We start from the raw sequence: 13,256 nt of genomic DNA on the forward strand, positions 1-13,256 counted from the left end.
TATAAGGGATTTTTTTTGTTTATTTTTCTCCACGTACGCGTTGACGCATCACACTCCAGTTCAATAGGTGGCAGTAAGGCACCAAAAGTCGGTTTACCAACCGACAATAAACAGTACAAGAAGAAGAAGACAACTCTTCGCGGTTTGATGTACGCGGCGCATGCGCAGTTTGTCGCACTACTCTGTGTGTGCTGTTGACGCATCACACTCCAGTTCAGTAGATGGCAGTAATGCACCAAAAGTTGGTTTACCAACCGACAATAAACAGTACAAGAAGAAGAAGACAACCCTTAGCGTTCTGTACCCGGCGCATGCGCAGTTTGTCGCACTACTCTGTGTGTGCGGTAGTAGTGATGGCGTCCTCCGCAGCTCGGTGTGCAGCACGCTGGGTCATAGTTACAGTGTCCTCTAATGCCCGCACTTGTAGCACTTTTGCCTCCAGGCCTCACGGAGTTCGTGGAGCTTTGGCGAGAGTGGGGGGTGGCGTGTTTTGGTCGGCGGGCAGCCGGGGTGGAGAAGGCACGGAGAAAGCGGTGACATTGACGGGCCTGTTAGGTGAGCACTGAGGCCTGGCTTTAGCAGCATGCTAACAGTGTGAGGAAGAACAGACATGCAGGACCCGGCTCGTTTTTAATATCATACGCTCATAGATTGTTTGAAGTCGTGTGTTGTGATCTGTCAGGAAGATTTACGTGAACAATGACGTGCTTGTTTATAAGGAAATGTGTTGTTAGCTGCAGAAGTTCACTGTGCAGAATAAAGCGGTGCAGACCTGAGCGGTTTGTGTGATTAGAGAGAAAGAGATGCTCTGTTTATACACTCAGGCCATGTGGAGATTTAATCTCTGAATCAACAGATTTATATAATGACAAATCCAGCTTATGTCAGGTTTATTTCCAGGAGCTGTGAGGTCCTGCCTATTTTCTATTATAATGGTCTTCTGGTGTGTGTGTGTGTGTGTGTGTGTGTGTGCGCGCGCGCAGGTGGAAACCCTCATCATGTCCTGCCCAGGCTGTCTTTCCACATTAGTGCGGCTGCAAGAAATAAACAGGACTTTTACCAGATTCTGGGGGTACCGCGCACAGCATCCCAGAAAGAGATCAAGAAAGCTTATTACCAAGTAAGACTCCAAATCTCTGTCATCTTCATCTGTAGCCAGAGGGTGATTAGCATAGACACAAAGCCATGAAGGCAAACAATAAACATCTTAAAGCCAAAGCTGTTGCATCTCTCCATGGATGTGCTTTAAGGCTGAATTTTATTACCTTTTTTTGCTCACCTTTTATAGTTTTCATTGAGTGCTGCATAAGATCTCTCTCTTTTAATGATTTGTGCAGTCCAGGCTGTTCAGTTCACACTGACTGCACATGAGACATTGATTCATGAGTTGTGTGGTGCTTTCTCACCACGTATGAGTTAATATTACGTTTAAAGGGGACATGTGATGCTTTTTAATGTTTTCCTTTTCCTATAGTGTGTAGTGGGTCTGTTTGTGCATGTAGATCTGCAAAGTTAAAAAGCTTGTAGTATCCCACAAAGGGATTTATTCCATCTAACAGAGGACACTGCTCCAGATCTGAATAAAACACCTCCATCCAAGTCCAGATATTACTTCTGCAAACATCTATGTCACAATTTGAAGTATCAGCATAAAGCTGCCATAATTTTTACGTTTTTAATGAAAAATTGAAACTGAATTTTATGTTGTCACTTTGGGACCTCAAGTTGTTACAGTGAGAAGAGAAATTAAACCATTATGACATCGTATCTGAAAGGTAGGAGAGTTACAAAATAAAAACTTACCACTGTGAAATGTTCTGCTCAAGTCATGCTTGCAAAGTTGGTTCCGATTGATCTGATCGATCATCCGCATTTTCAGAATCTGACTCGGGCTCGAACCGATACTGTAAAACTCACAACATTATTAACTGTGTTTATAATTGCTTTAGAAGCCTTGGAAGCTGAAGCTCGTGATTGTGGTACGGGGCGTTACATTTCTGACACACACTTGAGGTTTTTGGCCAATCACAACGCAATGGGTCAGCCTGCCAATCAGAGCACCCTGGGTTTTCAGAAGGAGGGACTTTGAAGAAACCGGAACTCAGACAGACTGGGAATAGAGGCACTGCAATATACACTATGTGAAAAATAATGTTTGTTTTTTTTAACATTAAAGCATGTTAACCTATTGTATTACACCCAATAAACAAAATGATGATCTTTTTAAAATGGCATCATATAACCCCTTTAAGTTTAGTAGTCCCAAAGAAAGCTTAGTATGTGCATAACATCATGAAACCAGTTGTGCCTCTTGTCCAAGAGGCTCCATTGAACATACTGATGTACTGTACATGGTGGCATTAGTGCTTCAGTAAGATTTTATGTCTACCTCTAGCACAATGCTCCATCACATGGCAAGTAAAAATAAATATATACGAGCCAGACGACAGGGGTGAACAATTTAGCAGCCCGGGCCCTCGTGACAAGCAGATTTTGTCAGAGTCGCCATGTAGGTTCAATAACCAGAATAAAACCTCTATTTTCTGGTGACTTTTAAAAAATCTAAGTTTTAATTTGGTACATAATTATGTTTAAACTTAATGAACTTTACAGTGGTTCAACACTGCCAACCCGCGATCTGTCTGGCATTCAAACGATTTTGATTAGGTGCATTAATTAAACACGCACAGACTGCAGATGTTCAATGACAAATCAGGAACATGTGGGTATGTGAAAATACTGCCGAAAATGTTTTGGCCCATATCCAAAGTCTTCTGCTTTATTACATGCAGTTGCTTCACAGATAAACATAACAATGCTAATCAGGCTCAAATAATACTTGTGTTATAATTTCACAGCTTATAGCTGAGGTGTTCAGCAATGACTCAACTTTTTGTCAAGGGCGCAAATACGTTGTGTTACATTGGAAACTTTAACAGGAGTGAATCACTGGCTAAACAGTCGTCCTCTCCCTGAGAAATAAAGTGCATGATTGTGACAAGAAATTAAAAAAGTACAGTAGCAGCAAAAATGCAATACAGCTGATATAGAAATGTGTAAATATTGCAGTGGGATGGTGTTTTGTGTGTGTGTGTGTGTGTGTGTGTGTGTGTCAGTGTGTCAATCAGTCCAGTCTCTGAGTATTGAGGAGTCTGATGGTTTGGGGGAGGAAGCTGTTACACAGTCTGGCCGAGAGGGCCGTAATGCTTCGGTACCTTTTTCCAGACGGCAGGAGGGTTAAGAGTGTGTGTGGGGTCATCCACGATGCTGGTAGCTTTCCGGTTGCAGCATGTGGTGTAAATGTCTATGATTGAGGGAAGAGAGACCCCGGTGACCGTCTCGGCTGTCCTCACTATCTGCTGCAGGGTAATGCGATACAATACGGTGCAATTTCCAAACCAGACAGTGATGCAGCTGCTCAGGATGCTCTCTGTAGTTCCTCTGTAGAAGGTGGTGAGGATGAGGGGTGGGACATGGGCTTTCTTCAGACTTTGCAGAAAGTAGAGTCACCAATACAAGGCCTATACTAAAAAAAAATCTGTGGGGTCTGTTAGAAAAATTAAACATTAATTGTTGTTATTGCCGCAAGGAAATAAAAAAAAGATGCACTCAACTGTAAAGAATGAGGAGAAAAAAGAAAGCTGTAGCAGTTTCTCGATCACTGGCGCAATGCAGTGAAAGAGTTCGAGAATTTGTGGTGTCTGTGGTGAAAATCCTCATGGTTGTGGCATATATATATATATATATATATATATATATATATATATATATATATATATATATATATATATATATATATATATATATATATATATATATTTTATTCATTTGTTTTACTTATATTTTTTAATAAGTACATTGGTGTTCCAACCACAAAATCTTTCTTTCCACAGAGTAGATTCTGTGACGCACTCAGCCATTCCTCAATATAAACGTTTATTTAATTCCTGCACTTAAGATTTACATAAGTGTGTTTTGTGTAAGCAATCTTTTCCCAGTGCATCATGTTGAAATGATTGTGTGTGGTAATTGCACAGTCTGCTGCAGAAGCTTCACTTTAAAATGCTGGAATATGACTTTAATGTTAATTGTAGAATTATTACAGAAGCCTTAGTTTACAGGAGTTTAGTTTGAATCCTCCATAATATTGTGATGCTGATTTAAAGAAGTACACACTAATTTTCTTAACACCGGTCACAAGAGTTATGCTTATTAACACCACTTTCAAATGAAATAAAGTTTCTTGATTGTTCAATTTAGTGAACATTATGAACATAAACCAAAACAGTTTTGAAAGTTTTATTTTAATATTTTTGTCACCACAATATGATGGCATTTTGTTTCCTTTTTTTCAGATGGCAAAGAAATATCATCCAGACACAAACAAAGACGACCCACAGGCCAAGGAGAAATTTGCACAGTTGGCTGAAGCCTATGAGGTATCTCTTTAAAGCGTGTTTACATCACAAAGTGTTTGATCATTTAGGGCATGAACGTGCTGCTGTGAGAAACATATTTGCATCTTCTGTGCCTGGTCTTGTTCTAGGTGCTGAGTGATGAGATAAAGAGGAAGCAGTACGATACGTACGGCGCAGCTGGGTTCGAGGCAGGCAGAGCCGGAGCTGGAGCAGGTCAGCAGCAGTACTGGAGCAGCGGCACCAGCGTGGACCCTGAGGAACTCTTCCGCAAGATCTTCGGGGAATTTTCTGGCGCTCGAGGATTCGGGGACTTCAACGGCATCTTTGATCAGCCACAGGAGGTCAGTGAGTTTAAACAGCGATGGACAGGGAGCTCATGTGGATCACAAACAGAATAGATGATAAATAAATGGAAATTGAGGAAGACTCATTTATTTCTCCAGGTTATACCACAGCACTGTTGAATTCTTGAATCTGATTGGTCAGAAGGCGTTGATCAGTTTTCTGTAACGCAAGTTTGTTATTATACTTGTCCTAACATGTTAGTATTTCTTTAGTAACAGCTCGTGCACAGGGACGTGTATGGCAGATGCTCCACATAACCTAAGGCTAAATAAGAAATGATTACAAGACACACAAAATAAACCTATCTAATCACTGTGAAGATTTCTCTACAGATATCTTTATTTAACATTTTCTCTGTTGTCTGCATTTTGTAATGGTCAAAAAGGCCACCACAGGAGAGTGTTCAGGACACACAACGTTGTGCTTTCCTGTCTCTCAGTATAAACTTTGAGAGAGAAGAAATTATAGCTGTTATAAGTAATAACAGGACCTACCATGTTTTCAACGTGTTCCATAAAATTCATTCATCACCCAAGTTCTGTTCATCAAATCTCAAATAAACATAATTCAGCCTATTTGCCATTTCTCTATTTTCAGTCATAGAATTAACAACTCGTTTCTGCTGATCCCTTATTTTTTTAATCTCTGTCATAGCTTTTATTCCTCTCCAAACTGACTGAATACCACCATTAGTGAGACTACTGAAGTCTTGTATTTTAGCTTTGCTCACCTAATTTCCTGTTTCACCTCCCTATTTACTTGTTTCTTGTCTAAACTGGTACCTTGATACAAAACTCTTTAAAAAAAAAAATATATATATATATATATATATATATATATATATATATAAATACAGATTTTGTTTGGATTAATTTTTAGTTATTGCTAGTTCTTCACAAAAATAAATATAGGAGCTTACCTCAGCCAGTTCATCATTATCAGTGCAACAGCGTTATGATCAGCACTCCCTATAGGTGGCCTGGGGAAAGATCTATATGCATCCTTTATAGTCTCATAACATACGTCTACTATTTTATCGTGACGTGTGGGGCAGTCCGCACATTGTTGAGGGTTTAGAGAGCGTCCTATGTACATTCATTAAAATCCCCCATTAAGAAATGCGGAGCATCTGGAGAGCGTGATTGATATCGGTGGATTACTTGACTGATGATCTCCGCTACATTATCAACATTTGCCCTAGGATGTGTATATACACGACTGAGAGAAGAGTGGTCAAGCGGAGAACAAAACAAGATTTTTAATTGAGTTCTAGAGAAGCGAAGTCCACCACTGAGGGACAGTTAGTTTGAAGGTTCTGGAAAGGGATCTTGAGCCACGCTGAGTAGGCACTACTAAGTGCTGCTGCATTCTGAATCATCTGTAGGGGTTTGATGGAGCTGGCTGGGAGGTCCGGGAGTAATGCGGTGCAATAGTCCAGTTTTGATATGACAAGAGCCTGGACTAGTAGCTGTGTAGCCTGTTCAATGAATATAGGGTCTAACTTTCTTGATGTTGTACAGAATGAACCTACAGAATCATGCAGTTGTTGAAATGTGGTCTGTAAAGGGTCAAGTTGTCATCTAAAGTCATCCTGGCTGTCCTGGTTGGCTTGAGTGTGGTTGAACCTGTTGTTTAAACAATCACTATAACAGGGCACACCTGGGCAACAAGAAACACCTGACAGTCACATGTTCCAATATTTTTTGATCACATGAAAAATGGGCGGGTTCAAACAAAAGATGCCATGTTCGAAGTTATTTAACACATCTAGATGTATTAGGAAATGAAAAGTGAAATTCTGATCTATCATCTAATAATCATCTTTTCATATACATTAGTGTGTGGCAAAAAAAAAAGCACTGAGCTTGCTGTTCCAATACTTTCAGAGGGCATTTGCTGAAGCAGAGCCTTTGCAGTAGTAGGATAGAATAGAATTTATTTATTTTTCTGTTGAGCAGTTCTGTTAACAGTATCAAATCTGTTCCATCTGTTTCTCATCAGTACGTGATGGAGCTGACGTTTGCGCAAGCTGCCAAAGGCGTGAATAAGGAAATCACAGTGAACGTTGAGGCTGCCTGCCATCGTTGTGACGGTAAAGGCCATGAGCCAGGCTCTAAGGTCCAGCACTGCAACCACTGCAACGGCACAGGAATGGTGAGCTATGCTCTCGACTTCACTAACCTGAACTACGAATAGAAAGCCAGTACTTCAGCCTGGTCCACCGACCTGTACATGGCCTCTATGTCCCTATAGGAGACGGTGAACACGGGGCCATTTGTGATGCGCTCTACCTGTCGGCGGTGCGGCGGCCGTGGCTCAGTGATCACCTCCCCCTGTGTAGCATGTAAAGGAACGGGTCAGAACAAGCAGAGACGCACCGTCATGGTTCCAGTTCCCGCCGGTGAGTCCGTCAGCTCAACTGAACATTCTCATGCAATATTTGCAGTCGTAAGAAAAGGCTGTTACTGCTAACCTGGCTCCCCAGCCCTAATCGCATGCCTTGTCCATGCTAAATTGTTTACATGAAAAGAAGTACAGGAAAACTTGTATAGCCATTTTTGCTAAGAGTGCGCAGATTGCTAAGCAATGTAACAGAAAGTCTGCGTGTGCGCTCGCTGTCGTTACCACCTGTACGGAGGTCGGCTTTACACGAGTGAATATAAAGTGCTTAATCTTTCATGCAGAAACTCAGCATTTCTTTTATGCATAGCTCTGTTCAGTTGTTCAGAGAACAGAAACGGACAACTGTTGAGTCAAATAAACGGCGCTTTCACACCAGGCTCATTTGGAGCGTTTGTTTCAGAACCTGGTGTGTTTTTCTCCCTTGGTTCGGTTCATTTAGACGTAGATGAAAACGGCAATCGCACTCGGATCCGGAACCACAGACATCGGCCCGAGACCACCTGAACGAGGTGCAAACGAACTCTGGAGCGGTTCGCCTGTGATGAGAACGTAATCTGAACAAACGGACCAATCAGCCAACCTGTATAGCAACGCCCGATGGAAACCATGTTATGTAAAAAACAGGTTTGTTTTGCTAACAGCTCGCAACATGAAGCGCGGTTTAACTTGGATCGAAGATGAGGTAAAATTCCTCATTGAAATTCGGTCTGATGAACATATTTCTGAACAACTTTCAAAAACGCATTAAAACACCAAGCTTTACAAGATTCTTCACAAGCGGCCCAAGGAGATGGGCTTTACTTGCTCCGTGGAACATAGAAATTTAGATCAATTATAACTACGGCTAAAAAGATGGCCACAATAGTCTTGCAGAGCTGCTGTTTATCCATCTTGCTATGGCGGAACCCTGGTACATAAACGGGTACACTCTGACCAATGAGGGGACACATTTTGGTATGCTTTGAAATGTTTCCTTTGAAAGTGAACTGAGCCAAGGGGGACAATACAACATTGTCATAATTGAAGTCCTCTTTTTGGAACAAAGCACAGATCTACAGGTCTGAAACACCCTAACTTGTCTTCTAGTTTGGATGTGCTGGAGCTGGGATCATGTGACCTCCAGGGGCCTTGTGACAGAAACCTCCATCCACACTTGATTGGGAAAATCTGCATTTTCAAATTGAAAATGCCCTGGAGAGGGTTTTCAACAAGATCAGCTTTTTGTGGATCAAAGCTAGGAAAGGTTGTGTTTTTCAGACCTAACACCTTTAAATTAATTTGACCCCTTCAGACACAAAGCTGACTTATGCAAATTCTTAAAAAATTGCAATAAAGAGCCTGCGTGTGTGTTTAAGCACAGAAATATATCAATTCTACTGGTGCCAGATTGTGAGATGGCGACATTCAGCCAACCGGATTGTATTTACAATTTATGTAAATTATACAAAAGTTTGTTGATGCAAACCTTTTGAAATGGTGAAACCACTTTGTTTCAGCACAAGAACGGGCCAGTGATGTTTTGTATGTGTTTTTGTTTGAGATCTAAGTGTTGTGCTTTGATGCTCGTTGTGTGGTTGGTTTCACAGGTATCGAGGATGGGCAGACAGTCAGGATGCCTGTGGGAAATAAAGAGATCTTTATCACATTCAGGGTGAGTTGTGATTTGGTGTATTTTTGTTTTTGCACTATTTTGAAGTCAGTCTGACCCTTCTGGGCAGAATCTGAAAATGTGAGAGGGCATGGTGTGAGAGGTGTAAACCTAATAAACACTTGCTAAGTAGGAATAAAATAGGACTGGACATGCTGTTTTTGGAAAATACTGAACGGTGGCGGTGTGCTAGCCAGATTTGATTATTTTTCCATAACAGCACATCCTGAAGTGTTAGTCCTCCAACACAATCAATTTATAAACGTATTGAAAAATGCCATGCTTTTAATCTTCTCGAACATCAGTGGAGTTGCTCTTGTCATTTGTTATAACAGCATAGTTAGTTTTTTTTTTTTTTTTTTTTTTTTGTATCTCTCGAATTTAAGACCAAAAATGCTTGTCATGTGGTTAAGAAGAGTTTTTCATGTGTTGGAAAATGTAGTTACAGCATTACCTCTAAATAATAATTGCTGAATAATTATCTCTTGACGGGACACCTCACCATATCAACGATTATAATTTATTCTTTGTTAAATAAACCGTTTTTAAAGCTGCAGTACTGAACGTTTGCCTCTCTATCGCCATCTCTGTTTGAGTTATTTATTTATTTTTTTAATTTACGTGGATTGTACTTCGGCACTGCTCCTCTGCGTGGATGAATCTGATGGTTTGAGGTATTCGTACGTTAGCTCCAATACTTGACAACGGTTTTCTTAGAGTAAAGGCGAGTTGCTCTCTCTAGTAGCTAGCAGAAAATGTGCAATTTACTACACTGACCATAGCAAAACAAATAACATGCCACTGAAATGTCTTACCTGTTCAACAGCAAAAAGCCAACTCTGTGTCAGTCTTCAGTCCCCTCAGATCACGGAGTTGTTAACACTTCTCAAAAGCCACACCGATATTCATTCTCATTTTATCACGGGTTCCGTCACATTCCCTTTTTGACTGCAGACTCTCTGCAGTTCGAGGTTTTGACAACAGCCGATTCCACAGATGTCAACAGTAATTGTGTTTAAAACTATCCAGATTTAAAACAGCCATCTAGATGACGAGTTTAAATAAGCAACTGTTGTAAGAACAAGCAGCAAACACTCCACAATCCTCAGCACCCACTCACGTGATATAGCAGCCAGGTCGTCTTCTTTCTGTTTACGGACGTGACGTAACCGCACAAAGACGAACGACGTCGAACTGACGTTTCCGGAGAAATTCGACCCGACAGCTCAAATGATAAATCATTATTATGAGCTTACTGTTGCGAATCGGGTTAAGGTAAGGAGACGGTTGCGAACAGTTTAAAATAAAAAAATGTATGTATTTGCTCAATGATTGACTTTTGTTCATTTTTAATAAAAAAAAAGTTCCGTGCTGCAGCTTTAAAATCTGTTTGTGTTTTTTGTTGAGATGCATGTCCACCATACACGTCTCTGTGTGAGCTGTTACTATAGAAAGGATAATGTGTTAATGAGCACGTTAATGCAAACCTGCAGTATGAATTACAGCCAGCACTACTGTCAGAGCTGCTGTTATAGACAACACCACCTGACCAATCAGACTACAGAACTCTGCCTCTGTTGATGTTGGTTAGACATTAGCTTAAAGAGAAATTCCATGTGTTCTATTTATTTAAATCGTATTGTTTGTCAGCAGTGTGCTATATGCATGCTTACAGAGCTCATCTTAATCAGATTTGTGTCTGTTAGCATTTGGCAGGTTGAGTCTAACGTCTAGCTTTAATGCTCCTCAGGTCCAGAAGAGTCCTGTGTTCAGGCGAGATGGTGCAGATATCCACTCAGACGTTCAGATTTCGGTGGCTCAGGCCATCCTGGGAGGCACAGTGCGAGCGCAAGGACTCTACGAGACGGTCAATCTTTCTGTGAGTGAGTTACTTTATGCATGTGTTTTTGGTAGATTTGTAGTTGCGGTGGATTGGAACGGTGTCTAACCTGATGAAATGTTTGTTGTTGTTTTTTTGTAGATCCCTGCTGGCGCCCAGGCCGATCAGAGGATCAGGCTTTCCGGAAAGGGAATCCCACGAGTCAGTGGTTATGGTTACGGTGATCATTACATCCACATCAAGATTAAAGTCCCCAAGTACGACACTTTTTAACTTCATTGTTAACATAACGTGTTCTTTTTGAGTAATTGGTGGAAATCCTATCTATAAAAAGGGGGTGGGATTAGTTTGGAGGGAAGGGGGGGGGGGCTGTTATTGTGTTAAAGGAGTAATCTCTTTAATGGTATAACCCTTTATTGTGCTGGTGTATAGGATGCTAACTGATAGACAGCGCGCCCTTATTATGAGCTACGCAGAAGACGAGACGGATGTGGAGGGAACTGTAAATGGAGTCACCACGACCACTACAGGTGAGAACACACAGGAGTTTGTCAGTTATAGTAGGGGAAATGAGTATTGAACGCGTCAACATTTTTTTCAGTAAATATATTTCCAATGAGGTTATTCACACGAAATTGTCACCAGACTTTGGTATTAACTCAAGAAATCTGAAAAAATAAAGAATTCACAACATTAAAATCCATAAATAAAGTTGTGTAATAAACTGGAATGACACAGGGAAAAAGTATTGAACACACTAACTGAAATTTATTTAATACTTAGTGGAGAGCATATTTACTGAAAAAAATGTTGACATGTTCAATACTTATTTCCCCCACCGTGTATGACAAGCTGCATTTTTTTTTGCCTGGACTTCAAAAGAGTAAAAGAGGCTGCTGAGGGACCATTAAACATAACTAAGTGGATAAATCTAAAATCCTGTAGCTATTGCACTCTTCATACTGGGCTTTACCTCCTCAGGTAAAAGATCTACAGGAAACTGAGAGAGCAGCATGGGGGATGAGGACACAGGGCAGGTGCTGTGACACGACATGACACACGTCCGTATCCACTATTTCCTTACCGGCCTTATGGAAGATGATTAAATCTAAAAGGACTCTGCTGATCCACACTGAAGATGATCTCACTAGCGTTACGTGCAGTGTCCTCGAGTCTGTGGCAGGCATTCGGAGAGCTCAACAAACGCACAGAAATCCCTGACTTGATTCACAATGAGTACATATCACATTGCAATGTTTTGGGTCAACAATTGTGTGCACTGTTCTTAAATGATGTGGAATTACTCCACTTTCTATAAATGTTGAACCGGTCACTGTTTTACAGAAGTCTCACAAACGTTTGAGCGTTGTACATTAAATTAAATTAAAGGTGACCTTTAACAAACAGGAACACGACGTGTCGAATGTGTTGGATTTAAAATTTTATTAGTTTAACAGATTGAACTAGTCACACAGTTGGTAGTTAAAAGAACACATCTGGGCATACAGACTGAACCATCAGTAAAAACCGTTACTCATCCTAAACTAAATGTTCTGTTAAACTGCTGCGTTATAGTACAGTCCCCATTTAAACGTGCAATATGTAAAAATGAATGAATAAATCAGTTAGTCTCTTGAACATGGACTCTCACTTTGGTACTACAAGCTGTGTGTGTGTGTGCGTGTGTGTTAAAACCTTCTCTATCGTTTGATTATAAGAGTTTGGTCAGCATGTCAGTGGCATGTGTTACATGCCAACCTTTTCATAACATTTCTCAAACAGCAAAGCCACTTCTCCACTGCATGGTACAGCTTGACTTTACTTGGCTCGCATTACTTTTCTGAGCTTGCTTTTCCACTGCAGTTTCGTGCCATCTTCCACTCGCCTTCACGCACAAATAATGTTGTATTATCGAAGCCCTGTACAAATACACACTCAGGCCGTATTCCAAATGCCTTCCCTGTTCACTGAACATGGACCCTATTAAGGATGTAAAATAACGCCGTTCTAGACCCTACTTCAGGGGTGGGCAATCTTATCCAGAAAGGGCCGGTGTGGGTGCAGGTTTTCATTCCAACCAAGCAGAAGTCACACCTGAATCTATTGAAATCCAAGATCAACTGATTAAACAGGTGGAATCAGGTGAGCCTTCTGCTTGGTTGGAATGAAAAGCTGCACCGGATAAGATTGCCCACCCCTGCCCTACAGAGTGCTCGATGTGACCAAGTTAGATTCGGCCGCGACAGGAGTGACTTTGATAAACTCCTGTATGGAAATCAGTAACAAGCAAGATGTAAAAATCTAAGACGGAAACCTTTGTTGTAATTTTATCTGTGATGAGAAATTATACATTATTTTAAATCGATGAGTATTACCATACGCAAAGTATGTATTAAGTGACATTTATTCAGGCACAATACAGAAACACTCGTTAAGGAGAATCCTTACTCCATTAGTATCGGCTTGGCTCATTTCGACCCTCGACCGAGGTGGTATTAAAAAAAGTATAGTACTATCCACAGTGGAAAGCCCCCATAAAGCAAGCTTTGTTGAGTCGTACAGCGCGGTGGAAAAGTGGCACAAGTGGACTTTGCAAAGCCTC

At 40.9% G+C, this 13,256-nt stretch overlaps 1 protein-coding gene across 1 annotated transcript; it reads left to right on the forward strand.

The window, feature by feature from the left end:
* Positions 1 to 308: 308 nt before the first annotated feature.
* Positions 309 to 12,292, forward strand: dnaja3a (DnaJ heat shock protein family (Hsp40) member A3a). The gene is made up of 11 exons (XM_017488235.3): positions 309 to 555; positions 984 to 1,120; positions 4,356 to 4,439; positions 4,547 to 4,759; positions 6,765 to 6,917; positions 7,017 to 7,164; positions 8,753 to 8,817; positions 10,565 to 10,693; positions 10,796 to 10,911; positions 11,087 to 11,184; positions 11,636 to 12,292. The coding sequence occupies exons 1-11, from the start codon at positions 312 to 314 to the stop codon at positions 11,656 to 11,658; spliced, it is 1,410 nt and encodes a 469-aa protein (XP_017343724.1). The 5' UTR covers positions 309 to 311; the 3' UTR covers positions 11,659 to 12,292.
* Positions 12,293 to 13,256: the final 964 nt, after the last annotated feature.

The sequence above is a fragment of the Ictalurus punctatus genome, chromosome 2, assembly GCF_001660625.3.
Source record: "Ictalurus punctatus breed USDA103 chromosome 2, Coco_2.0, whole genome shotgun sequence".
NCBI classification, from domain to species: Eukaryota; Metazoa; Chordata; class Actinopteri; order Siluriformes; family Ictaluridae; genus Ictalurus; species Ictalurus punctatus.

Excerpts from the sequence above, each read along its gene's own strand:
- dnaja3a (XM_017488235.3), top strand. The coding sequence starts at position 312 with ATGCGCAGTTTGTCGCACTACTCTGTGTGTGCGGTAGTAGTGATGGCG. Across the intron at positions 6,918-7,016 it reads ACTGCAACGGCACAGGAATG|GAGACGGTGAACACGGGGCC; the intron begins GTGAGCTATGCT and ends ATGTCCCTATAG. Across the intron at positions 11,185-11,635 it reads AGTCACCACGACCACTACAG|GTAAAAGATCTACAGGAAAC; the intron begins GTGAGAACACAC and ends TTACCTCCTCAG.